Below are 25,955 nucleotides of genomic sequence, written 5' to 3'. Positions count from 1 at the left end.
TTCTGGACCCAGCCAAGGGCGCAACATCAGTGGACATCCTGCGTTGGGCCATGAATCACGCAGACTCCGGTGACGCTAGACAAAGGTCAGATGGGTCAAGTACATGCAGTACAAGGCGCCTCAAGACCAGCGTGCCGCGGCATACCGGATAGGACGTTCGGGTCGCCGAAGGACGACAACAACGAGGTGCAGATGGTGGCCAGGGCGCCGGCGGCAAGCGACCGTGCAAGACCCATTGTTCTTGGCAAAGATAATGATGACGAAGACGATGAGGAACGAAAGAAGATGGGTACGCCCCCCTCCCCCCCCCCCTCCATTACTCGACGCGACTCCAGGATTGCCGCAGCTAGACAAGAAAGTTTGTACCCCCAATCCCCACCCCTGATGTAATCAAAAAATGACCTAGGAACCCTAGAAGGCGTTAGTGCAGAATCAATCGATGGCAGTGTTTTAATCCAATCCTCCACCCCCGATGTGTAAAATCCCCTCCCTAACTCCCAATCGCGTGCTCAAATCTAATCTAGCCCGAGTCGAAAGCAGTAAAGCTACAGAGCCGATGGATGTCTCCAGTTGCTCTGGTGGTAGCCGTTGTCTTGGATCGTTATGCTGTCGATCCGGTGGTCGCCGCCGCCTGTGTGAGTGGGGAAGAGAGGAGAGAGAGCGGTGATGAAGGGAGGTGAGGGTAATTTATGATGACGCTTCGGGAAACAACGCGACTTCTTGAGACTGCATCCACGCGTGCAACCGCCCACGCCCACGTGCCTAGGGTTGCACCGCTCGGGTCTGGCTCCACAAAAACGGCCGATTTGAGCGTTCCTTTGGATACAAGCCCAGAGGTGCTTTAATGTTCGTGCTATGCAGGCCCAACGATGAATACGGGTAACCAAACGGGCCATTTTCTTCTCGCGTTGGCCTGGCTAGGGTATATGCGGGCTACCAACCGCATCCATAAAGAACTAGACAGGGTAGCCAAACAGTTGGGCATTGGAAAGCCCGAGCATGCCCGAAGTGGCAGATGCTAGCCATCTTATGATCATGCGAGGGGGCGAGGCATCTGGATAGCCTACCTGGCAATGTAGAAAGGCAGGTGTCCCGAAAGAAGACCAGGCGGGGTAATCGAACAACTGTTAGGATGGATGATTGCTTGTCTTTTGGAAGGGTTAATTAGATAGATGTCACTCCAATTATGGCGATTCATAAAATGCCATTGCAATTTCCAAACTTTAAAAAATGCCACTGCAATTTGTGCAAACTTTGACAAACACCACTCCTGACTTTGAAAAATGCCATTGGAAATGGCATAAAATGGCATTTTTCAAAGTTTGAAAATTGCAGTGGCATTTATCATAATTGCCAGATTTGTAGTGGCATTTATCAAATTAACCCCTTTTGGAATGTGTCTACTTCTGGTAATCCGCTAGGGATATATCTAGATGTATTTATTAATTTTAAAATAGCTACTCCCTTCAATACATATTACTTGTCACTTAAGTGGATGTATCTAGATGTATTTAAGTGTTAGATACATCCATTTGAGAGACAAGTAATATGGATCGGAAGAAGAATCTTCTTTATTTGTTGTGTTTTACCTAAAGGTACCTACTACCTTGCTATGGTTTTGTGTCACTCCGGAGATACAGTAGCGGCAACTGTACCCTAACACAGTGATGAATAGCTCCATTTTGTCTTCTCACAGATGTTAACTCGCCTAGCCCCATTTGCTTATGTTGATGCACCTGCTGTTGATCCTCTCTCTCTATATGCTAGCTCTTCTTCTGCAGGGCTATATATGCCCTTGGGATACGCTCACGCACTGACAACAAATACAACCATGTTTTCTTTATTTCGCTCTTAGTTTTACTCGGAACAACTCTATTGTGTTGGCCAGGGCCATGTCAATGATCTAGAAGTGACTTACAATATTCTCCTCTTCAGCTCTTCTCTACTACTCCCTCCGTTCCGAATTACTTGTCGCAGGTATGGATGTATCTAGATGTATTTTAGTTCTAAATACATCCATTCCTGCGACGAGTAATTTGGAACGAAGGGAGTACTTGCCAACATATTTTTTGTGTCTGTACAAAAAATTCTACCATTCTATCAAAAATGGACGGAGTCACTTATTTTGGGACAGAGGGAGTATATTTCAGTAGTTTCAACACTGAATTCTTAAATGTAAGAACTTGTCGGCGATGCTCCAGCATTCAGTTACCGTAGGGCTGCGCCTTCTTGGCTGCAGCCATGGAGCGCAATCTAGCAGCAATCTGGGTAAAGCTTGGGCGTTGTAATGGTTCTGTCGCCCAGCATTGCTCCATCAGAGATCTCCACTCTGGGTCACATGAGTCAGGCACCGGCGGCCGCAGAGTGTTCATCACAATACCACCTGACAGTAAAACCACAGTCTTCTATCAAAATTTGAATGCAAATACAATTTCAGGGAGGAATAACATATTCACACGATGGCTGATTTTGTACCCACCAAGAATAGCACCGTAATGTAAACCTGCATATGGCTCTTCTCCCGTGAGGATTTCCCACAGAACAATCCCAAAAGAGTAGACGTCAACCTGAGGGAAACATGTCAGACAGTAATCCAATGTGCGAGTTGTACGCTAACTTGGCTGGATATAGGTATCTATATGATACATACAGACAGAGATGGATTAGCAGACCTTTTCAGAGACCAAGCTGGTAGTCCCATTCAGAAGTTCTGGGGCCATCCATGGAAGCATTCCACTCACACCACAAGAGATGAGCGTCTGGCACTTTACTTTGGAAAGTCCAAGATCACCAACCTGCATCATCCAAGAGAATCACTGCAAATTAGATATAAAAAGAAATGGTGTTAGCCTAAATGATACTATGAAAGCTAATTTGTTCGCATGGGCCGATCCAGTTTCTTGACAGTTTGCATATATACGCAATGTTGCATTTGCATGTGGCAATGAAAAATATTAATTAAATGGAAGCCTTAATCTGGTATGAATGCTGAGTAACTGATCCAGTAATAGATGAAAATTTTCAGAAGCCAAAATTCAGAAGGAAAGAATGAATTAGTGGCAATGGTAGTTGAAGAAAGAAAATGAAAGTGAAATTAAAATAAAATCAAAATAATGAAGTTTTCTAAAAAAGGATGAAATAGTAACACTGGTATTAGAGCATCTCCACTCGTTCGGCCCCCCAACGCACCCCCCCCCCCCCCCCCCCCCCCCGCGCGCTATTTTGGCCCTTCAGCCGGCGCTTTTCTGGCCCTGGGGGAGATCTAGTTCCCAGCCACGTCCCCAGGTGCCGCCCCCAAGACGTCATAAATTCAAACTTGTCCATTCCCGCTACTCAAAAAACGCCGCAAGTTCGGCGATCAGCGCCACAAGTCCGGCGATCAGTTCGGCGATCACCATGCCACAACTCGGCGATCAATAAAAAGTTCGGCGTTCAAAAGAAAGGACGCGTAGGCAATGCATCAAACGGCGGAGTCGACCTCCGGTGTCGGACTGGCGGGAGTCGGCGTGCGCGGGCTGGTCGGCGTCGGCGCGGCTTCTGTGCTAGGCGTCGTGGAAGCATCATCGCTCGGGCTTGGCGGCGGCGTTGGGGCCGGCGAGAGAGTTGGCGCGGCCGCCGACGGCATCTGGTTTAGGATGAGGCCACGCTCCGGCAGGTGCCACGCCTTGACCTGCTTGTCCATCGTCGACATGTTCGCCCCCCCCCCCATCAGGAATGCCAGGTCAGTGTTCCTCTTCTTCATGGCGACGTTGGTCCAGAGCAGGTCGAGCTTGACGGCGCTGTTCGTCATCAACGCAGACTATCGCGCATCGGTTTTCTCTTCCCTCTGGGCGGCGTGGGTCTTGGCGTCGGTGAGGCACTGCTCGATGGATGCTTGCAGCCGTGCGGTAGCCGGCGCGACGTCCTTCGCCGACTTGGCCCGTTTGTTGCCGTCCGAGCGCCCATCGGTCGCGCCCGGCGTCGGCGCGTCCGGCTTGTACGTCTCCTTGCCCTTGGCGAGGGTGCGCCGGACATCCGCCCACTTCTCGCACTTCTCGATCCGGGAGAAGACGTGGAGGTACTTGAACTCTTGGTCGGTGCTGCTGTCCTGGCGGTACATGGCGAACATCCAGACCATCCGCGCCGAGGAACAAGTGTTGGCGACGCACGGCGAAAAATGAGCGAGAGACCGACGTCTGTGCATACCTGACCCTCGATGCCGGCGCCGCTTTCTGGGCGAGCCGCGACCTCCTCGACGATACCATGCCATTTGTTGCACGCCGCCTGGATGAGCGCACAATGGTTCGCCATGGCCTTCGAGCCGCGCTTCATGTTGATGGTGGCAAAGTAGGGGCGACCAACTTGCGCTCGTCGAACTCCGACCTGATGCGCTCCCAGTATGTGTCGGCGCTCTGATTCGTGCCGGTGATCGGGTCGAGGCAGACGGTTTTCCACGCTTCGGTGAGGCACTCGTCTTCTTTGGACGCCCACTTGACGCGCGGCTCGCCAGTCCTGGCCGCCCGCTTCTTCTACAGCGCAGAGGCGGTGTCGGGGAGGCTGCGTAAGCCGGCGGTGAGTACGTGTACGGGGGGTACTGGACGCCGGCGAACGCGGGTGAGGGTGTGCGCTGGGCAGGGTGGCCATGCGGAAAGGTAATGTTGGGGTTGAACCCGCCGTGCGCGTCGCCGTCGGCGTAGGCAGGCGAGGGCGAGCACCCCCAGGGTTGTGGCGACTCGACGCTCTGCTGGCTCCAGGGGCGTGCGAGATGCCTCTGCCCGCGCGAGACGCATCTGCCTGCTCCGCTGCGCGAGACGCCTCTGCCTGCTCCGCCGCGGCCGCAGCCGCAGCCGTTGCTGCCCTGCTGTCCCAGGCCTTCTTGGCGTTTAGCCTGTTCCGCCTGTCGGTGGCGACAAACTCCCGGAGCTGAACCCGCCTTCCAGTTGGCGTTCGACATGCCCGGTGGTTTGGACGGCGGCACCCCCTGCTTCGGCTAGGTGGCATCGGCATTGGTAGCGGCGCGAGGCGGTTGGATGGAGGGGAGATGGAGCAGAATGGCGAGAGAAGAGGGGCAAAAGGGGGGAATGGAGGGAAACGGAGGGGGGAAAGCGGGGGGATCGGCGGGAAAAGGGCCTTGTCTCGCCGATAGAGCGGACCCACATGCCTTTTCGCTTCGGCCGGCGCCCCCAGGCGACCCCCGGGGACCTGGGTTCGGCTCGAGTTCACCGGCTATTATTTTGGCCCAAACCAGCGATAAACAAGGCCTTGGAGGCGCGAGTGGGCCAATTTTTCGGCGCCGGTGCTAAAAAAAGAGCACTGGGGGGCATGTTGGGGGCGCGAGTGGAGATGGTCTTTCCCTTTAAGGAAAAATATGAAGCAAAATAGAATGACAAAATTTGCACACAATTTACAAAGATATTATTAATACTCAAGAATAAGCATATAATATTAGAGTTTTCACACAAAAAAGAAGTGTTCTAAGAATGAATAAATTGGTGGCATTGATATTACCCTTTAAAAATAAAGACATAATGGCAAAATTTGCACATGATTTCCACAGAAATTGCGCTTTTGTAGAATATGCAAGAATAACCATATAATAGTAGATTTTTTACAAAAAGGAAAAGCCCTAGGAATGAATGAATTAGTGTTATGGTATTACCCTTTAAGAAGAAAGAAAATGAAACAGAAACTAAAACAAAATAAAAATAATAAATTTTCAAAGAAAGAATGAATTATTGGAAAATGCATTACCCTTGAAGAAAAAACTGAATGAAATTCAAACTAAACAAAAAATCGAAACAATGAATGTTTCTAAGAAAGAATGAATTAACGGCACTGATATACCCTTTAAGAAAAAGGAAAGTAAAAAAACATAATGACAAAATTGGCAAACAACTTACACATAAATTATGTTTTTTCGTAATATGCAAGGACAAGTATATAATAGTGATTTTTTTTACAAAAACGTTTCCAGAATGTTTCTAAGTAAGAATGTAATAGTGACATCGGTATTGCACTTTCAGAAGAAAAAAAATAAAAAATAAAAAATGTGCACACAACTTTGCACTGAACACTAGTAGAGAAATCATTAGAGGAGTATAGTTAGCCAGCGGCGCCGCACTGATTCTGGACGCCGGTGCTATTTCGTTAAACTAGCAGCGATTCCAGAAACACTGACCTGCGTGTAGTAATTCTCTATCAGCGGCATTGGAATACCGACGCATGCCCTTCGTCAAATTAGCGCTGGCGTCCGACTACTCGTCAGCGCCACTAAATCACGTTGTACCAGGGGCGTTGGTTTTCTTAACCGACACCACAAATTGCAAAGGAAACAACAGCAGCGTTTGGCTCCTAAGCCCACGCTCCTACGGCTAGCGCTATCTCAGGCGATGGCATTGCCGTCGACGCAACTGAAAAATGAGATTGTGTAGAAAGCAAATATTTGAACATTTCACTGTATTAATTAATAGGAGGAAGCACACCTGCGAAGGGGTTGTTTGGTTCCTAACTACATCTTACTACACTTTACCACATCTCACCTTAGACAAGTTTGACAAAGTTAGGCGTGTGTTTGGTTCTAGCCATACCTAAGGCAAGAATTTTTTTATAAGTAGTAAACCTTACATGTCATAGACACAAAAAAATATAGTAAGATTTCCTTAAACAAGGCAAATGAGGCAAAAATAATGTGGTAATATATGGCAAAAATAGTCACGATCCAAACAGCCCATATATGTACACCGAAGAAACGACCGAGATAGGGTGTACATCTTCTCGATCATATTAAAAACCATATAAGCTAGCGGCAAACTAATAAACCACTACGATCGATGCATGCATAAACGACATGAAGCTTCGACGAACGCGATCACCAGTCGGCCGGCGCCCAGGCTAAGGCCATGGGTACTCGCTGTTGTGACTTGTCCCCATGGCAACCTCGCCTTCGATCGCCGCCCAAAATCCTCCGCACTCGTCTGGAGGGTAAGCGTAGAAGTCGAACTCCGGCGTCACGGGAGGCAGTGACACATCGTGTCGCACTTCGGATGCAGCCGCCATGGCGAGCACGGCGTGCCCAGGCGGCGCTATCCAGCGCCGCACATCCGATGCACCAGGCGCGACGAGCACGGCGGCCGGCCGCTCGAGCTCGCGCCACACATCCGACGCACCGGCCACGATGAGCATGGCGCCCAACCGCTCGAGCTCGCACCTCACATCTGATGCATCGGCCGTGGCGACCAAGGGCCCGACGGGCCTAATTCGGTGCGCACATCGGAGGCAACAGCCGTGGCGAGCTCGGCCTCGGCCGCGCTTGGTCGCCGAGATCCACCATGAATTGCACGGGGCGGCGGAAGGTGACAGTGCCCCGGGGTCGACATCACACAGGCTGCGGCATTTCGTAGGGCAACCGCCCATCGCGCACGGCATTGCGCAGCTGCCGTTCGAGCAAACTCGGGCGGGGTTTGTTGTCGTCCCCGTCGTTGATAGCGTGCCAACCCCCGAACCACGTGTATCCACGGCTGGGGTATTTGCCGGCGCGGCCGCGGGTCAGCATGGCTACCTACCATGTGCGGTGGCTACCTGCGGGCGGGGATCGGATCGGAGGGGAGGCGGCGGTGCGGCTGCGGATCGATGCGGGTAGAGGGGAACTGTGAACGGGTGATTTATGAGCGTGCAAATATGTTTGGAGAATGCCAAGTGGTAGATACACCATTTACGCACTATTGGAGAATGCGAAGTACCAAATATGTTTGTTCTAGATTGAAAATATAGAATAGACTAGGAAGTATTCTAACTTATCTTTACCCAAGAATATCATGTACTCCTATATATATGCCTATGAGGCTCAAGCAATAAACAATTGATTCCACCAATCCCTCATCATCCCTTCTAAGATGGTATCAGCCTAATCTCGATCCAAACTCTAGCCACAGCTGCTTTCGCACCATGCCGCCCACAGGACGGTTGCTCTCCATGATCGCTGCCGGGGGCCGCGCCGCCTGTATCTAGGGTTCGTTCGTCCTCGTGTTGATCGGCTGCCCTCAAGAGTTTTTTTTAATCCTTGATCCGTGGTTTTCTCTCTCGCGCTGATCGTTTTGATTGGTGCTTCTTCTGTGGATTTTCAATCTAAAATGGATTGAGTCGCCCATGGCCGTTCATCGTCTACAACGCGCCTCTACACCATCGACATCTTCGCGTCTCGTCGGCCGCTCGTCCGACGGCCGCTCGCGACCATCCAGCCCTCTTGCACGGGCGTGTGTTGCTGCTCGAGCATGTGCGTTGGCCGATCCGTCCACACCGCATGCCCGTGTCTAGTGCATGGGTGTACATGTTGGTGCTTGTGCATTGGTCATGTTGACTTCTCATACATACATGCAGCGTCCAGCACGGGATGGAGGTTGTTCGTGTGCTTGCACGCGCCGTCTGGTTTGATCAACCGCACGGGTGCCTGCAACGAATTCCGTGAAGATCGTCACCAAGTACGCGTGCCCCTTCACCGATCGACCAACCGGTTGCCGCCGTATCGCCCGTCCAGCGCCGCCGCCCCATCATTTTTCCGCGGCTACAACGACCCGCGCGCTGTCGTTGTGGTGCTCCTTTGCGCCGTAGTGTCGCGGCCCGTGGTCCACCACAACCTCAAGCCTGTTCGCTTTAGGCTGCCCTCATGGCTGCACGGACCCTCGCGCTGCCGCTGCATCACCCCATCGGGCCATAGCGAGGGTGGCACACGGTCCTTGCCGCCGTCCCGTGGTTCTCCCCGCGGCTGCACCGACCCGTGCACTGCCGCTGCATCGCCCTTTCAGGTCGTAGTGCCGCGGTCCATGGTCGACCGCCGCCCTGAGTCCATCCGCTTTAGGTTGTCTCTGTGGCTGCACCGACCCTCGCGTTGCCGCTGTGTCGCGTCATCATGCCGTATTAAGCGTGGCACGCGGTCCTTGCCGCCGCCTTGAGGTCTTCCCCGCACGTCGCCCCGACCTGTGGGCTGTCGCTGTGTCGCCCCTTCGGGCCATATCGCGCCAGAGTGCGGTCCACTTCACCGTCCACGCGTGTCAACTTCTGTGTGGTATGCGCCCCGCCGCCTTCCCAGGCGCGCAAATGGGACCTTTCGCGTTGTCTTCGGCACACTGTCGGATTCTTCCTCGCCTACTTCGAGCACCGCCGCCACGCTCTTATCCTAGCCGCCGCCGCTCTTCTTCCCGGTCCACAGTTGTTGAACATATTGTGCATGTATATTGTGTCATAGGCACACCTCCTAGTTTTCTTGTATATTTGAGGTTGTGGCCCCAGTCTTGTACACCATATATACGTGCCTAGTGGACCCGATCAATGCATTGAGAGTTGCACGGCCCAAACCTCATCTGCTACAACGGCAACCACCTCAACACTGGCCACCCCGACTCGACATCTACCACGGTGTCCCTCGCATGACTACCTCGACCATGGCTCCACCACCCTACGCTATCGGCTACCTCGACATCAGCACACAGGGCTACCGCCTTACTTGAGCAACCTCGTCGGTTTCCACTCCGGCCACGACTTTCGTGATGCGTCGACCTTTACAACTGTGGGGGTATGTCCGTCGGCTTTCGGATTATTTTCCAGTCTCACTGTCTGCGTCGTTACCGTTATGACTACGGGGGATGTTGAGTATCATGATCAGATTGGAAAAATAGGATAAACTAGAAGGTATTCTAGCTTGTCTTGTACTACAAAAATATCATGTACTCATATATATGTCCACGAGCCTCAAGCAATAAACAATCGATTCCACAAATCCCTCTTCATCCGTCTTGTCATACCGAATGCATCCAGACAAATTAAGAGAAACATCATTACCGACGTTGATGACAAGAAAACGCCACCCAGAGATGCTATTACTGGCACCCGCCTAGCCGCCCACCTATTTTGACCTAAGTCCACAAGCGTTTGAACACCCCGTAGACGGCACTAACAAGCCTATTAAATAAGTTTGTTTTGCACAAAAACCATAAATTTGGCCGCGTCCAAATTACAGGTGTTGTCACCCATTTTTGCATATATGTCTTTTTAACTATCATGTGGTGTAAATAATGTTAAACAGTACAAAAGTTTGCATTAACACATAACAATTTCAACGTCATGGTGTATTTGGACGAGTAGGCAAAATATTAAATGTAATGTACGTATGTGAAAACTTGTGTGTCACAAAGGTCATAAGAGCACTAAAAGATTCATTTTTTGCATAATTCGTTATCATATCTGAAAAAGTAAACACTATAAAATGTTTTGTTGTGAGAACATAGTACTGACGTTGGGTTAGAACTCAACGCCACTGGCCCACTGCACATCAGTTGTTGCTGGCGGTGCATGGCGGTCCAACGCTGCTAACGTGGCCCGGCCCAAAGACAGAGGGTATTATCCATCCGGGAGTGGATTGGTCTTATCCGCGGGACCTCCTATGTGCCGCTTACTGCGGCAAAGAGGCGCAGTTTCGCACACGAGACGGGTTAACTGGCCCGGCCCATTCACTGTCCTTGGCGGATTGTAAAATCGCAAAAACAAATAGGGCGGGCAACTAGGGATCGAATCCCCGACCTGCTGATGTTGCCCGCGATGCGCAAGCCACTACGACAACAGACCACCTCTGGAACAATTGCAGCGCGAGTACTAAAGAACTATAGACAACCGCGAAAAAATAAAACAAGTTCGCCAAATTCCTTTTAAAATTAAAATTTGTGAGCCAGGGATCTAACTTTTGAATAAATTTGCAAAAACGTGAACAACTTTAGAAGTTCTAGCACACAAAATGTTGAAACAGGAACATTTGTTTTTTGCAATTTCCATACATTTTTTAATTTATGAAAAGGTGAACATTTTTTTTGAATTTCCGAACACATTTTTAAAAATGGGAATTTTATAAAACAAATAACATTTGGATTGTGAACAAAATTAAAAAAGTTGAACATTTTTTGAATTACCGAACATTTTCTAAAATGAAGCGAACAAATTTTGAATTTTATGAACAAAATTTGAGAACTCGAACATTTTCTATAAGAATGAACAAAATTTGTAAAATGCAAACATTTTTCGTAAAAGAAAAATAAATCTGAGAAAGAAAAATGAAATTGAAAAGAAAAGATAAACAGAGAGAAAAAAGAAACAAAAAATGAAGAACAAATTTTAAAATGGAGAATCTTTTTGAAATATGATACAACGTTGAAAGTATGAACATTTTTTGAATACATGAACGTTTTTTTCTAAACAGGAACAACTTTTAACATATTTTTCAAAACGCGAACAATTTTTAAAATTTTGAATTTTTTTCTGAAAAACCAACATTTTTTAAATGCTTACAAAATTTGAATATTTTGAAAACATGTTAAACATTTTTTAAATTATGAAAAATGAAGAGGCGAAGAAAAAGGAAAAAAAATAAAAGAAACGGGCAAGACGAAAAAATATTAAAAATAAAACTTGAAAAAACGGAAAAGGAAAAAAAGGAAAAGATAGAGAAGAAAAAATAAACAGGAATAAGGAAAACGAAAAACGAAAAAAAACATAAAAAAAAGTGTTATTAAGCTTCTAGAAGGTTCCCAAAACCGGAAAACAAATGGCTGGGAACAAGCTAGAAGGTTCCTATAACTCGAATCGTCGAAACGTTTTACGGGCCGGCCCACGCCCGAACGCTCGATCGATCTCCCTGTGCGTCGCCTCGACATTTTGCTGCAACGAGCGGCAAATAGGATATTCCCTTATCCGCTGCCCCCTCTCCACACAAACCCTCACTAGCTCAAACCGTCGCTCCTTGCACCGCTGGCTTCTCGATGGATGAGTCGCCGGATCCATCACCAACCAGGACTTATATTGACATCCGGTAGTGGGACATCGACATGGTGGGTGAGATGGCGTAGGGGAAAGCATCTAGCCATGGAGGCGCAAAACAAGGCGCACCGCACCGATGAGGACCTCATGGCGCACATCAGCGCCGACCAGGACTTCACGCAGGAGCAGCTCGCCATCGACCGCTCCTTCGTGTCCCTCCGGGAAGACGAGAAGATGTGCCGGCAGGAGCTGCAACCTCCTCCGGCTCCGGCTCCGCCTGCTCCTCCATCCATGGAGGAATTGTGGATGGCAGACGGCGCTCGTTAAGGTTAGCGACATATTAGTTCGCTTCCTCCTGGCGAGCGGGAGGAGATCTTGCAGGAGCAGAGCCAGCCGCCTCCCGCTCCGGCTACTCCTCCATCGGACGTCGTAGAAGGCACCGTCTGCGGTTACGGCCATGAGGATGTCATCGACATCTCGGATGACGACATGTAGGCGGCCCGACGGTGACAGAGGCGGCCGGACGGTGAGGAATTGGGTACTCGAATTAATTGTAATTAGATTATATTTTTTTTGTGATTTGAATAGTACTGTTCAAATCTTTGTAATATATGGATGCCAACTAGTTTATTATTAACTAAGATTATTAACTAAGATTTAGTTAATTAATATTTTCACTATATTAGTGTAACACGCTTATCTGACAGTCGTGGTTTACTGATGAGAGGGACCTGCAGCTCAAAGTCAGTCCCGGCAAAATGAAACGTGAGTAGTACTACCGGTGTCTGTTCACTAGGGTGCGCTAGTGATTATTAGTATTTTAATGGTGTTGATCCCCAACGCCACATTGACACATATACAAGTGGCGTTCATGACCGACGCCCGTAGTATCAGCTTACCACATGTGTCATACTACCGGCGTCGGGCCTCCGCGTTGATAACAACGTTTCGGAACGCCGCTACTAGGTTTTTTCCAACTAGTGAAAATCGCACTTTCCGTAATATGCAATTGAATACATATATAATAATGCAATTTTCACGCTCTAGTGTAGTTACACACTTATTGTATAGCATTTGCATGAATACATTTACACTCAACCAACATAAAAAAGTACCCATAAGAAAAAAATACTAAAAAGCGAAAGAAACATAAAAATAGAAAGAAAAAAACAAAGGGAGGGTGTGAAGGGCTGGGTTTTAGATGGGTTGGACAGAGCTAGCCTGGTCACACAGTTAACGGGCCTCAAGGTAGCCTGGTCACATAGTTAATGGGCCTCAGCCCATTAATGTATTGACTGACCCAAAGAAAAGGCAGTCACAAATTCCCAACCCAAAACAAACACACCATACAACAGGACAAAAGGGGGCACGGATTTTACAGCAGCAGTCATTGGCCTACCCTTTTCAGTGAATTTGTTGATGTTGACTGGGCTGAAAGTCTTCTTGACAGAAGGTCCACAGGTAGCTTTGCCATATTCTTTGGTCCAAATCTAATATATGTGCTAAGAAACAGGCATATGTTTCTAGGTCTAATACAGAGGCTGAATATAAGCCACTAGCAAATGGCACTGCAGAAATTATCTGGCTTCAGTCTATGCTAAGTGAACTTGGAGTAACACAAGTACAAGCTGCTTGTCTTTGGTGTGACAATCTTGGTGCTACTTATTTTTATGCTAATTCAGTTTTTCATGCCAGAATAAAACATATTGAGATAGATTTTCACTTTGTGAGAGAACGTGTTTGCAACAAACAGTTGGATATTCATTTTATTCATTCAAGAGATCATATTGCAGATGGCTTCACCAAGGCATTGCCCACAAGATGTTTTGAAGAATTCAAACGTAATGTCAACTTGATCAAGTTGTAATTAAGGGGCTATTTTGAACATATCCTAGGCGGGCGCATATGTTCTGTTAGAGCTAGTTAGTTGTAGAGATCGATTAGTATCTCATGGTTTAAAGTTTTTTATCTCTCTATCCCTTGTACTCCGGAAATGTAATCTCAACTTGCATGCGCCTATGGGATAAGCCACATCATATCAATAAATACACATGCGGCCCTCTCACGAGGGTAGAACGCTTACTGTTTATTTTACAAGGCTACCCTAGCCCATCAGCTCCGCCGAGATTCCCTTCTTGAAAGCATGGATGTCATCCATGGAAGAACAGGAGGAATGGATGTCGATTAAGGGAGTGCATGGGGACGCCGCGTACTAGCGGGAAGTTGTTGTGGAGCTCAGGCTCCATGGCATCTCTTATCTAGCCACCAATTTTCTGGAACGCGATCCATGGCATCGACTTGAGATAAAAGGATGTACAGACATATCCAACGATTTCCTAAACATGATTAAATTATACTGAATCACCGTGGATCATGGAAGTGCAATTCTATTAGGAATCATCGTGCAACTGAACTAAATGTCCATATGATTATCACAGCAGGCACTATAAGTTCCAACTTAGAAACAAACTGCAAGTATGAGGGGATATGATCCTAAAAATCATCACTAGTGCCTAATTTGGAAATTCAATATATGATGGATTTCCCAATATCGAATGTCAAGAATGCGATACGGAAGAGACGGAATGGTAGTCTAGCAATGAAGTTGAACAAGGTAACAATAGTATAAAACAGAAGAAATGTGATTCTTACCTTGCATATTGGGCGTCGTGGATCCGTTAAATTAACATGTAAATTGTCACTTTTGAGGTCAAAGTGCACTATGTTTTTGTGATGCAAGTACTCCATTCCAAAAGCTGCATCCATGGCTATAATTAATCTCTTGTGTCGGCCAAGGCTCCTGTGTATGCAGAGAATTAATCCATTGAACTTCATGTAAGATTACAGATTTCTTTTTATTAAGAAATGGCATACTTAAAAGAGATATGCTAGAGTGAGCCATTAACCATTAACCATCTAAATAGCGGACGTACTTGGAATTCTTCCACAAAGCCGTCCTAAGTGAGCCATTAACCATGTATTCTGTAACTGTGGCAATGGATCCCCCATGTCCATCTAGAACAATACCATAAAAGGCCACAACATTGGGATGGTGTAGACCTGCATGGTTAGATACTTCGTTCCAAAACTCATTCCGCTGCAAATATTCAGGAGTATCAGTAAAAGGACAAGTATAAGCAAGTACAAAGAAATCTGAAATATGAGAACTGTACGAGTCTGTCGGAAGAACATCGCCGATTGGTTCTTTTTATTGCAACATCAGAGCCTCTCCATTTACCGTGATATACAATTCTATAATCAATAGAACTGAGTTCTCGGAGCTCTTCAAGATCATCGTCCTTTATAATCTGAAACATGAACATGTTGTTGGTAGAAAATTGACTTGTCCCTATAGTTGAACTTGTCTAAAGTACATTACGGCTGAATCCAACTAAGAAAATTCATGTCCCTATAGTTGAACTTGTCTAAAGTACATTACGGCTAAAGTATAATATGTTCCGTTGGTGCACTACATATTTTGAGACTCTTGATTCGCACCTGGCACATCAACGACAGGTCATTTCTTGATGCATAAGTACACTCTGTTTCCGTGGCATTCAGTTTATCAACAATATCCTGTATAGTTGGCCTTTTGTGTCGGTCCTCCTGCACACAACTTAAACCTATTTCGATGCATATCTTTACTTGTTCGGAATATGCCTTCCTCAGGTTTGATGTTTCAAGTAGCCTATTTGTCCAGATTAACTGCACCTACCGATTCAGAGAACAGAAAAATGGTAATATATTAGTATAACCGAAGTATTACTTATGAAATACGTACAGATGATCTCGATAAAGATAACACGTTCTCTTACAACATTACTGAATTCCTGGGAAGACATGTTAGCGCTATTGAAGTAGCCCGCACGTCCTGCCATTATCTTTATGATTACAACACCCAAGCTGAATATGTCGAACTTATTTGAGATTAAATTATTGCAAATGTATTCCGGCGGTAAATACCCACTGCATCACACATCATATATATAAATGCTACTAATATTAAACATTTAATGAAAAATAAAGTTACCTTCTCAAATTCAGTTGACATTAAGAATGCTTACATTGTTCCTAAAGAACTATTTGTAGCTCGTGTTTTTTCATCTCTGAAGAGCCTTGACATCCCAAAATCTGCGATTCTGGGAACCATGTTCTCATCCAGTAATACATTGGCTGGTTTTAAATCCAAATGATAAATAGGAGGTTTTAATTCATTGTGGAGGTATTTCAAACCCTGGCAAATCCCCTTAATTATTCCATAGCCTGTCTGCCAATCATATCTATCACACTCATCTGCAAAACCAAATTAGGAGAATTCTCGAGCTCTAAATTTTTAAAATGATATATTAATATGCCAACTAAAACAAGAAAAACATCTTCATTACCAGAAAGATACTTGTCAAGGCTTCCATTAGACATATACTCCAAGCAGAGCGCTCTATGTGTCTTTTCAGCAAGAACCAATTTACCTTTGTATTCTACTTGTATTTCCTGAATATTGTGGCAATAGCCAACTAATCGCACAATATTTTGGTGTCTGAGCCTTGTAAGATTGTTAAACTCATTCTGAAACTGCTCATCATCAATTCCTGGCATGTCATAGAGTATCTTCACAGCAATCCTTTTGCCATGTTGATGCACTCCCTATCCAACATTTCACATGGTTATTTTTTCTGTACATAGTTACATATACAACGTAGGTAAAGCAGAAAATGCTATGTTGGAATGTGACCTAAATCATTTACTGCTATGTGATGGTTAAAAGAGCAATGCAAGATCAATTATGCGAGTTACACATAATGAGGATCAGTAGAGAATAAATATAGCTTTCCTCTGCTTTCAGGATCTGTTCATCTGCAACAGGAAGCACTGCAACATCATGCTAAGGGGAATGGTGGTTGACAAGTTACTCCTGAGGAATGAGGATCAAATGTTGCCAGGGGCTGCTCGAGTTGAAGATGAAGGAGATGATCTAAACTGAGTGGAAAGCCTTCTTGAGGAAACTGGTGTTCATAAGTGGTTATGCAGATATATCTTTTGCAACCCTATGTGCTGTTATAAAAAATTGTTCGTAAAGCCTTTGTGTTCGCCGCTACTTTGCTTTGTTGTTTCTGGCTCCTCAGGCAGCTGGAAGCCTGGGAAACTCCTAGTTATGGTTTTGTTAGCGATTGGTGGCAAAACTCTGCATGCTAAACTGATCTCCTAGTTATGATTTTGTTCAGGAAACCATGTACATCATTAAACTTACCAGGTAAACCTTTCCATAGGAACCGCTACCAATCCTACGCTCCTCGGAGAAATCATTAGTAATTTCTCGTAATAAATCTAGCGGCATAACTGTTGTCTCTGAACTTGCATAATCCATGCTGTTGTTTTTCCTGGATGAAAGAAGGAACACTTTTACCTTTTATATATAACAACTTGAAAAAGGTAGTAATTTTCTCTGGGGTAGAAAAGGCTAGTATTTAATTGAGAGCAATCAAGGAGTCCTCGCTGACATCTACCAGTAGACAAATATACACTGAACAAATAAGATCCAAAATACAATATAAAATCAGATAGTTTGGGATGAATAACTTTCCGGGCTCATACAACAAAGATCCATGATGATTTACACGGATGATGTCGAAGATGCATGGAGTTTCCACAAAATGATCGATGGAATTCGAGGAGAGCTATACAATGGGGAAAGCACATACCTGGAAACGGCCGGGGGCGAGAAGAATGCTGCTAGTCGACGGCAGTGGTTGATGCAGGGGAATAAAGGAGAGTGAGCATCTTGGTAGCTTTTTTCCTCTTTAGCAAAAGCAGATTGATAGCTACAAGAGGCCGGCGAGTGGGGCCTTCTTGTCGTGCCCGGGGAGGAAAGAGGAGCCCTGTGGAGATGGCGGCGCCTGCTGCTGGCCGGCTGAGGATTGGGGTCCTGGGAGGCGTCGGGGCATGCTGCTGGCCGGCGGAGGTGGCAGTGGCTGGTAAATCGTAACAGAGAGTCGCTTCGACGGAGGGATCCACCAGAGTTTCGCGAGTGGACTCGGTAGAAAGAGAAATGGGGAATTGCTCAACGAGGGTACAAAAGGGCAGGCGTCGCACGCTGCTGGGTCGACGAAGGACAAAAATTCAGAAGAAATAGCTCCCATCCACCTTAACTTTCTAAAGCGTACAAATATGGCGTTTGTCAGAATTTAATGTGCTAATAATATTGATATATACATGTTCATTTTGGGGCAAAGTGTACATACATCTTTCCATAGAGGTTAGGATCGAAAACCGCTAGGGCGGACCAGTTGTCACAGTCTGGTCTCCCACGTCATGGGAGAAAGCACAAGGCCGCTGCCTTATATGAGATTTTCCGAGACTGCTCAATCAGAGATCATTTTTAACTAACTAGCACATATGCCCGTGCGTTATAACGGAAGAAATAATTAACGTGTCCTCCACAACAACGCAGGCTAACAATAGCTGAATGGTGTCACCCAACCAGGCCAGAAAAGCCTATAAGTCGTACATAAAAAACCATCACGTATAATATTTTTGGTATGATATTTGTACAACTGCTCTGATATTTAAAAGGCCTAATTTTCAAATCCTACATACCAAGGCATTATTTGGAAGTTGGAGCAAGTTTTTGGGATTCGCACGGAGTCGTAAAGAAATCTTGCTAAATGTGTTTTAGCCCATCTCACCTCCCAAATCCACTATCGTGTCGTGCCCTCCAACCTCGTATGATTCCATTGCGTTATTAGTCCACACGCTTGTGTCATTTGTATTTGTTCTGCAGGAATATATGCCGTGACCCCTCACCTCTTTGGATATTTAATTCCTAGGTATTAATTTCTCTTTCCTTTTATGCCCACCGGATGAATGAGACACACACATCATCCTTTTTTTTTGTTCTTATTCTTGAGGCACATATATAAATCTGCAAAATTTAGTATAAAAGGCGAGGTGGTACTATTTAACCGGGCAGCGAAACCATCTATCATATTTTTGCTCTTGCGAAGCTTGCCCAGTTATTGCATTTCGAAGGTAAAGGGATAAGACCCCCCTCCCCTCGCGTCGCCCCTGCCAGGGCGACTCGGGGGTCCAAACCCTAGCTCCGCCGCCTCCCCCCTTTTCCCTCCCTTCCTCCCTCGCCGCCGCCTGAGGCCACCATCGGGCAAGCCCAGGGCACCGCCGAGGAAGGTGGCGGCGGGGCCCTGGCTGCCCTGCATCTTCTGCGGGGGGCCGCGTTCTCCGGGGCGGCGGCCCTGGTCGGAGAGGCATCACCGGCCCTGCGGCAGGCGGTGGCGCAGGCGTGGGCCGGCGATCCTGGCCGTGTGGACAGCGGGTGAACCGGAGGACGGGGGCCTTGGTGCTGCGGCTGTTGTGGCTGTCGGCAGCGCTAGATCTGGCCGTCTCTGCCTCCCCTGTTCGACGAGCTCCGCCCCGGCTGGATCTGGCCTGCTTGCGAGCCACCGGATCTTGCGTCCTTGGGGTAAGGGTGGCAGGGATTAGAAAACCGGGAGAAATCCCAAGCCGGCCTTGCCGGTTTTGGCGGCGGCGACGCTCGAGGGCGCCGTTCCCCTCCTTGGAGGTGCCGTTCAGGTCAGATCCGCCGTCCCCCTCTCCCTCTAGTCTTCTAGGTGAAAACCACAACTCTGTTGGGCGGCGGCGGCGCCCTTGGCGCCGCGTCCTTCCTGAAGGCGTCATTTTTGGGAGCTAGGTGGGTTGGGCTCCTCGGCGAGTGGGTGTGCAGCAGCGGCGGTAGCTGGTGCCCTTTCTGGGTCACTTGCCACTGCTCTTCTCCGTCCGTTCCGGCATCTCTTTCTCTTCGGTGTCCAGTTCATGGGTTTTGGTGGTGCTATGCTCCAGGTGAGCACCCCGTGGCTAGTCGGGTTCGCTCGGTTCCTTCCCAGTTGCAGCCTGCCGGTGTCCTTCCTCCCAGGTTCTAGGGTGAACTTCTTCACTGTCAATGGTTCGGCGCCTTCGAGCCAGCCGAGTAGGCAGGGGCCTTCTTTGGCAGTGGAGCTGGGAGGACATGGCATGTCGGGGCCGCTGGTGATTTGGCGACGGCATGCCCTTCCTCGCCGTCGGAGGTGTTGTTCCTGTGCTGACATTATCCTCCCCTGGCGAGTTGTACGCGTTTGAGGACCTACACATCTCCGAGCTGCGTGTCTCCATGTAGGATCTTTTTTAGCTTGGTGTGTGTGAGGCTTGTGAGCTGCTTTCCAGCGCCTCTGCACCCTGTCGTTTTTATGTTTTCTTGTGTTGGTTTCGAGTTTGTTATCCTGGCCGGTTGATGGCTTTGTTAATTCAAAGCGGACTCTTCTTGAGCCTTCGTCTCAAAAAAAGCTTGCCCAGTTTGACTCGGCCCACGTTTTTTTAGGCAGGCTCAGCCATCGATTAGTACGGTGGATCAGGTAAAAAGGGCATCACTGTCTAAAAAGGCTAAAAAGGTCATCATATCAAGTTTCTTCACGTGGCAATTCAAAATAGCTAGTTTCTACACATACACGATTTCCTTTTGAGAATCTACCCTTAGACGTTATTTTACGGATCCTACACGTAGACACTGTTTTGCCTCACACACGCACTGAGAATCTGGCCTACATAACTTGGTCAAAAGTAATGTATAAATAGTGAAGAACCAGTGAAATTTCATAGGAGGCAACTGGATAAGTTGGTTACGAAGGTTTTGTGTTTGTGCATGGTTGCGAGTTCGACTCCAGCGTGAGCACCCATTCTTTCTGGCTCGCTCCAGCGAGCGTGAGCGAGCAGCAGTTCAGCCAACCAGACTCGGCCCAGCACCGCCGGCCGTTTTGTTTGGTTTTTCGTTTCTTTTACATGTACGTCTAGGTTTCCAACTAAAACATAGCGTATGTAAAATTATTCAAAACGGGAAGAAACAAAACGAAACCAAACCAAGAATACCTATTCTTTTTAATAATAGGTATAGATGATTTGCGCATACTGCATACCCTCGTTGAGTTCCCCCCCGAGATCGAAGTTGTAGTGCCCCTAGAGCAGGGCACTTCGGTCATTTAACCTTTTGTGGTCACAGATTCCGACGAACACCATGTGCACCGTGATACAATTGAGTATCAGTGCAAACTAGCTTCAACACTGCAAACATGGTGACCACAAGCTGATCTTTTCCTAATGCCTCCCAAATCTAACCTATTATACATAGTTTTCATTTGGCTAGCTCTTAAGATATATTCGTCATATCTTTCTTTAGTCTGGCTGCAAGAACACGTTACATAAACCATGATGGATAGGAGCTATTCTGGCTAGCTTGTCGCTATATACCGTGGTACTAGATGGGAGTTGTTTTGGCTAGTTGGCACCTATAGACCATGGTGGATGAGAACTATATATATGCACACACACCGAAGGTGGGTGAGAAGAAATAAAGGGGACAATAATTCATCAACAAGGAGGATGGTGTGTAGCATTGTAGACGGGTTATTGACTTGCTATACTTAATATTTGGGAAGCACTTATAATTAAGTAACTGATTACTCACACCTCGTCGTCCGCCTCGTTCGGGTGACACGAGTCTCATGGCTCCCCACACACTTTTCTTCCTCAACCTTATCCTCCTGCTATGCCATGTATAAAATATGGCAGTTAAGCTCGGGTGGAGACCCACAACGATTCATCCCTTGATACGCCCTCTTCCCGAGCACCCCTCCTCCCCCAACCCACATAGAGATAGTTCCATGGACCAACTCATAGGTGGAGTTCTAGTTGGAGATCCTAAGCGTCATGGATTTATCTCATGTGTGTGATCTCAAACCCATGCCAACTGAGAGCTTTGATGCAGAGGCAGGCAACACTACAACAATATCGTCATTGCCGCTACTGCAAGGCCTAGTGATGGTGTTGGCCCTACAAGACCATGTCCATATGTGGCTGCAACATCCTCCATGTTGTAGTGGGTGACATCAACATGGTCCATGTTGCAATGGGTGACCAAAGGCCCACACCATGCAAGCTGGTGGTGGCCGCAACATGATCTATATTGTAATGGGTGACCACAACATGGTCCATGTTGCAGTGGGTGACCAAAGACCCACGTGTTACATGGTTACCACACTACATGGTTACCGCACAAGCACAACACGACTGATGTTTCAAAGCCCCGAGTGCAACATGATCCATGTTGCAAATGGCTACGGCTCACACGACGGTAATCAGACGGCTGCCATGGATACCATCCAACAGTACAAAGGCGAGCGATGTGATTCCATTATCACCCGGCCGAAGCGTGGCGCCATCCTTAATATTTTGAAGAAAACGTATGGAAAACCTTAGAATATAAATTATAAGACCCCAAACAGAAGAACATGGTTGACATATATGGGACCATGCCCAATATTTACTTGCAGTACTTCACGGATATTAAAAAGGAAGTTAAAACAAGAAGTTGTTCTTCTAGATCCCAAAAAGTTGCAATATCATGAAGGAGGATATATAATGACCAGACTTGGCCATTGGGGGCATCGACGACATCTTGCTTAAGAATGCGATGAGGTGGAGATAATCAGACTCTCCAATCCCAGTGCATAAGTCATACATCTTGTTGTCGAAGTTGGTTGTGGGCGGCGGAGGCTGAACCAAGTGGGGGTGCAAAACGTTTTGGTGTCCAACACCTCCATCTCCTCATTAGTTTCCAGGTCAAACATCTTGGAGGGATGGTTGGCAAAGTCGTAACCTAGGGAGAGGGGGTGTCTTCTCCATCACTACTAGGGAAAGGCCTAGTAGTGGCACGGGTTAAACTGCTAGTAGTAGCGCGGGTATCCGCACGCTTACCCGTGCTACTACTAGCGCGCTACAGCTAACTTGGTAGTAGTAGCGCCAGTAACACCCGACGCTACTACTACATCTGTTAGTACTAGCGGGGGTGCCACCCATGCTACTACTAATTATCTGTAGCGCATGCGTGGGACCCGCACTACTACTATTAATTTTAAAAAAATCATCCGCGTATTTACGTAGCATACAGGTTTCCCGATCTCGTGGGTGCTGTCAATGGCGGCAACGGTTTGATCCAGCGAAGGCAGGGGTCGCCGAAGGCGCGGACGGGCAGCAGCAGACTAGATCCAGTGGCTGCTGCTCGAGAGGGACCGGATCCAGGGCAAATGTGGTGTGGGGCTCCTCTTCGTGGCCAAAGCAGAGAGCTCTTGGTCGTCCATGGCGACAACCTGCATGGGCATGGCCATTGTGAATCCACTCCAATCGAATATTGAATTATCAAATTCTTCAATTCAAATTCAAAGTTTTCAAGATCTTTTAAAATGTGGATTAATCGGACGAGGACAAAGAGAGTCCCATTCTACATGTCAATAGGGAGAGAGAGGGGGAGAGGGACGGGAGAGATAAGGGATTCGGGGGAGAAGATCAGGATTTTAGAGCTGTTAAAAAATCATGTACTTAGGACCACTTAGTAGCAACGCGGGCTTTATACCCCGTGCTACTACTATGTGCCCTAGGTACCCGGACCGTAAAATCGCCCCTGCCGGAGTGACGAGCTCCATGGAGAGGAGTTGCTAGGCTCTCATGCATGAGGTATAAAGTTTGATCAATTGCGTAATGTGATGTTATAATAAAGAAAGGCAGGCATGTAATTTAATTTCTTATTAAGACAAGGCCGGTCATTCTACCATTTCATTATTAGAATAAATTATTTATTTACATTTTGCATAAATGTTAGGATCCAAAACCTCTACGCGGACCAGTTGTCAGAGTCTGGTCTCCCACGTCAAGGGAGAAAGCATAAGCCCGCTGCCCTGTAGGATAACTATTCGAGACTGCTCTATCAAATCATGTTACGGAAATTTGCATACCACATACCCTCCTTGCGTTTCATAGATCAAAGTTGTAGTGTCCCTTAACAGATGGAAGTTGTAGTGTCCCTTCACTTCGGTTGTTTAACATTTTTTGCTCACAGGCTCTGATGAACACAACGTGCACTGTGGTACAACAGAGTAACGATGCAAACTAGATACACCGCCGCGAACTTGGTTGCCACAAGCTGATCTTCTCCTAATGCCTCCCAAATCTAACCTATTTTGTGATAGTGTGTGCGGCACATGTGTAGTTTATATTGTCTCCGCACAATCATAACAATATCATAATTGACGGGAATTGCTTTGAGGAGTAGTGGAGTACCTTACATGGTGGCTAGCTCTCTTGAGGTACATCCCCCATATCTTTCTTTGGTCTAGCTGCAAGAACAGATTATATAAACCATGATGGATAGGAGCTATTCTGGCTGGCTTGTGGCAATAAACTGCGGTAGATGTGACTTGTTTTGGCGAGTTGGCATCTATAAACCATGGTGGCTGAGAACTATATATATGCACGGACATCGAAGGTGGTTCAGAAGAAATAAAGGAGACAATAACTCAACGACAAGGAGGATAGTGTGTAGCATTGTAGATGTGTTATTGACTTGCTATATTAATATTTGGGAAACACTTGTAATTAACCAACGGATTACTCACACCTCGTCGTCTGCCTCGTTCGGGTGACACTTGTCTCATGGCTCCCCACACACTTTTCTTCGTCAATCTTATCCTCCTGCTAGTGTCATGGATTAAATCTGTCAGTTAAGCTCAGGTGGAGACCCACAATGACTCATCTCCTGATGCTCCCTCTTCCCGAGTGCCCCTCCTCACCCAGCCCACATAGAGATCGTTCAATGGACCAACTCATAGGTGGAGTTCCAGTTGGAGACCCTGAGCGCCATGGATTTATGTCATGTGTGTGATCTCGTATCCATGCCAACCGAGAGCTTTAATGCAGAGGCAGCCAGCGCTACAACAATATCGTCGTTGACGCTACTGCGAGGCCTAGTGATGGTGTGGCCTTGCAAGACCATGTCCATATGTGAGCGCAACATGGTCCATGTTGTAATGGATGACCTCAACATGGTCCATGTTGCAATAGGTGACCAAAAGGCCGGCACCATGCAAGTTGGAGGTAGTTGCAATATGATCCATGTTGTAATGGGTGACCACAACATGGTCCATGTTGTAGTGGGTGACCAAAGACCCACGCGTTACATGGTAACCGCACGAGGGCAACACGGCTGATGTTGCAAATGTTGGGGAACGTAGTAATTTTAAAAAATTTCCTACGCACACGCAAGATCATGGTGATGCATAGCAACGAGAGGGGAGAGTGTTGTCCACGTACCCTCGTAGACCGACAGCGGAAGCGTTATCACAACGCGGTTGATGTAGTCGTACGTCTTCACGATCCGACCGATCAAGTACCGAACGTACGACACCTCCGAGTTCTACACACATTCAGCTCGATGACGTCCCTCGAACTCCGATCCAGCCGAGTGTTGAGGGAGAGTTTCGTCAGCACGACGGCGTGGTGACGATGATGATGTTCCACCGACGCAGGGCTTCGCCTAAGCTCCGCAACGGTATTTATCGAGGTGTAATATGGTGGAGGGGGGCACCGCACACGGCTAAGAGATCTCAAGGATCAATTGTTGTTTCTCTGGGGTGCCCCCCTGCCCCCGTATATAAAGGAGCAAGGGGGAGGCAGCCGGCCAAGGGGAGAGGCGCGCCATAGGGGGGAGTCCTACTCCCACCGGGAGTAGGACTCCTCCTTTCCTTGTGGGAGTAGGAGAAGGGAAGGGGAAAGGAGAAAGAAGGAAGGGTGCGCCCCCCTTCCCTAGTCCAATTCGGACCAGACCATGGGGAGGGGTGCGGCCACCTTTTGAGGCCTTTCTCTCCTTTCCCGTATGGCCCATTAAGGCCCAATACGAATTCCCGTAACTCTCCGGTACTCCGAAAAATACCCGAATCACTCGGAACCTTTCCGATGTCCGAATATAGTCGTCCAATATATCGATTTTTACGTCTCGACCATTTAGAGACTCCTCGTCATATCCCCGATCTCATCCGGGACTCCGAACTCCTTCGGTACATCAAAACTCAATAAAACTGTCATCGTAACGTTAAGCGTGCGGACCCTACGGGTTCGAGAACTATGTAGACATGACCGAGACACGTCTCCGGTCAATAACCAATAGCAGGACCTGGATGCCCATATTGGCTCCCACATATTCTACGAAGATCTTTATGGGTCAGACCGCATAACAACATACGTTGTTCCCTTTGTCATCGGTATGTTACTTGCCCGAGATTCGATCGTCGTATCTCGATACCTAGTTC

The 25,955-nt window shown here is 47.4% G+C and overlaps 1 protein-coding gene across 4 annotated transcripts; it reads right to left on the bottom strand.

Annotated features, from left to right (window-relative positions):
* Nucleotides 1-1,814: 1,814 nt before the first annotated feature.
* On the bottom strand, nucleotides 1,815-17,809 carry LOC109783976 (cysteine-rich receptor-like protein kinase 44). 4 transcript variants are annotated; one of them, XR_012189832.1, is made up of 13 exons: nucleotides 17,478-17,808; nucleotides 17,027-17,156; nucleotides 16,164-16,422; nucleotides 15,843-16,071; nucleotides 15,594-15,744; nucleotides 15,277-15,489; nucleotides 14,952-15,086; nucleotides 14,712-14,875; nucleotides 14,431-14,578; nucleotides 13,862-14,114; nucleotides 2,673-2,795; nucleotides 2,480-2,567; nucleotides 1,815-2,383 (listed from the first exon to the last, which is right to left on the bottom strand). XR_012189832.1 is itself a non-coding variant. In XM_020342585.4 (12 exons), the coding sequence occupies exons 2-12, from the start codon at nucleotides 17,141-17,143 to the stop codon at nucleotides 2,205-2,207; spliced, it is 1,806 nt and encodes a 601-aa protein (XP_020198174.1). In that variant the 5' UTR covers nucleotides 17,144-17,156; nucleotides 17,478-17,809; the 3' UTR covers nucleotides 1,815-2,204. The 4 variants fall into 4 exon arrangements, 2 of the variants coding, with proteins under 2 accessions (XP_020198174.1, XP_045086985.1); XR_012189833.1 differs by lacking the exon at nucleotides 13,862-14,114 and adding an exon at nucleotides 6,158-6,389; XM_020342585.4 differs by lacking the exon at nucleotides 13,862-14,114 and having other exon boundaries at nucleotides 17,478-17,809.
* Between the last annotated feature and the right edge of the window lie 8,146 nt (nucleotides 17,810-25,955).

The sequence above is a fragment of the Aegilops tauschii genome, chromosome 7 (assembly GCF_002575655.3).
Source record: "Aegilops tauschii subsp. strangulata cultivar AL8/78 chromosome 7, Aet v6.0, whole genome shotgun sequence".
Lineage (NCBI taxonomy): Eukaryota > Viridiplantae > Streptophyta > Magnoliopsida > Poales > Poaceae > Aegilops > Aegilops tauschii.
This window is presented reverse-complemented; position numbering and strand designations above follow the sequence as displayed.

Excerpts from the sequence above, each read along its gene's own strand:
- LOC109783976 (XM_020342585.4), bottom strand. The coding sequence starts at position 17,143 with ATGGATTATGCAAGTTCAGAGACAACAGTTATGCCGCTAGATTTATTA. Across the intron at positions 2,796-14,430 it reads CACGACGCCCAATATGCAAG|GTTGGTGATCTTGGACTTTC; the intron begins GTAAGAATCACA and ends TGGATGATGCAG. Across the intron at positions 2,384-2,479 it reads ACATTACGGTGCTATTCTTG|GTGGTATTGTGATGAACACT; the intron begins GTGGGTACAAAA and ends TTTTACTGTCAG.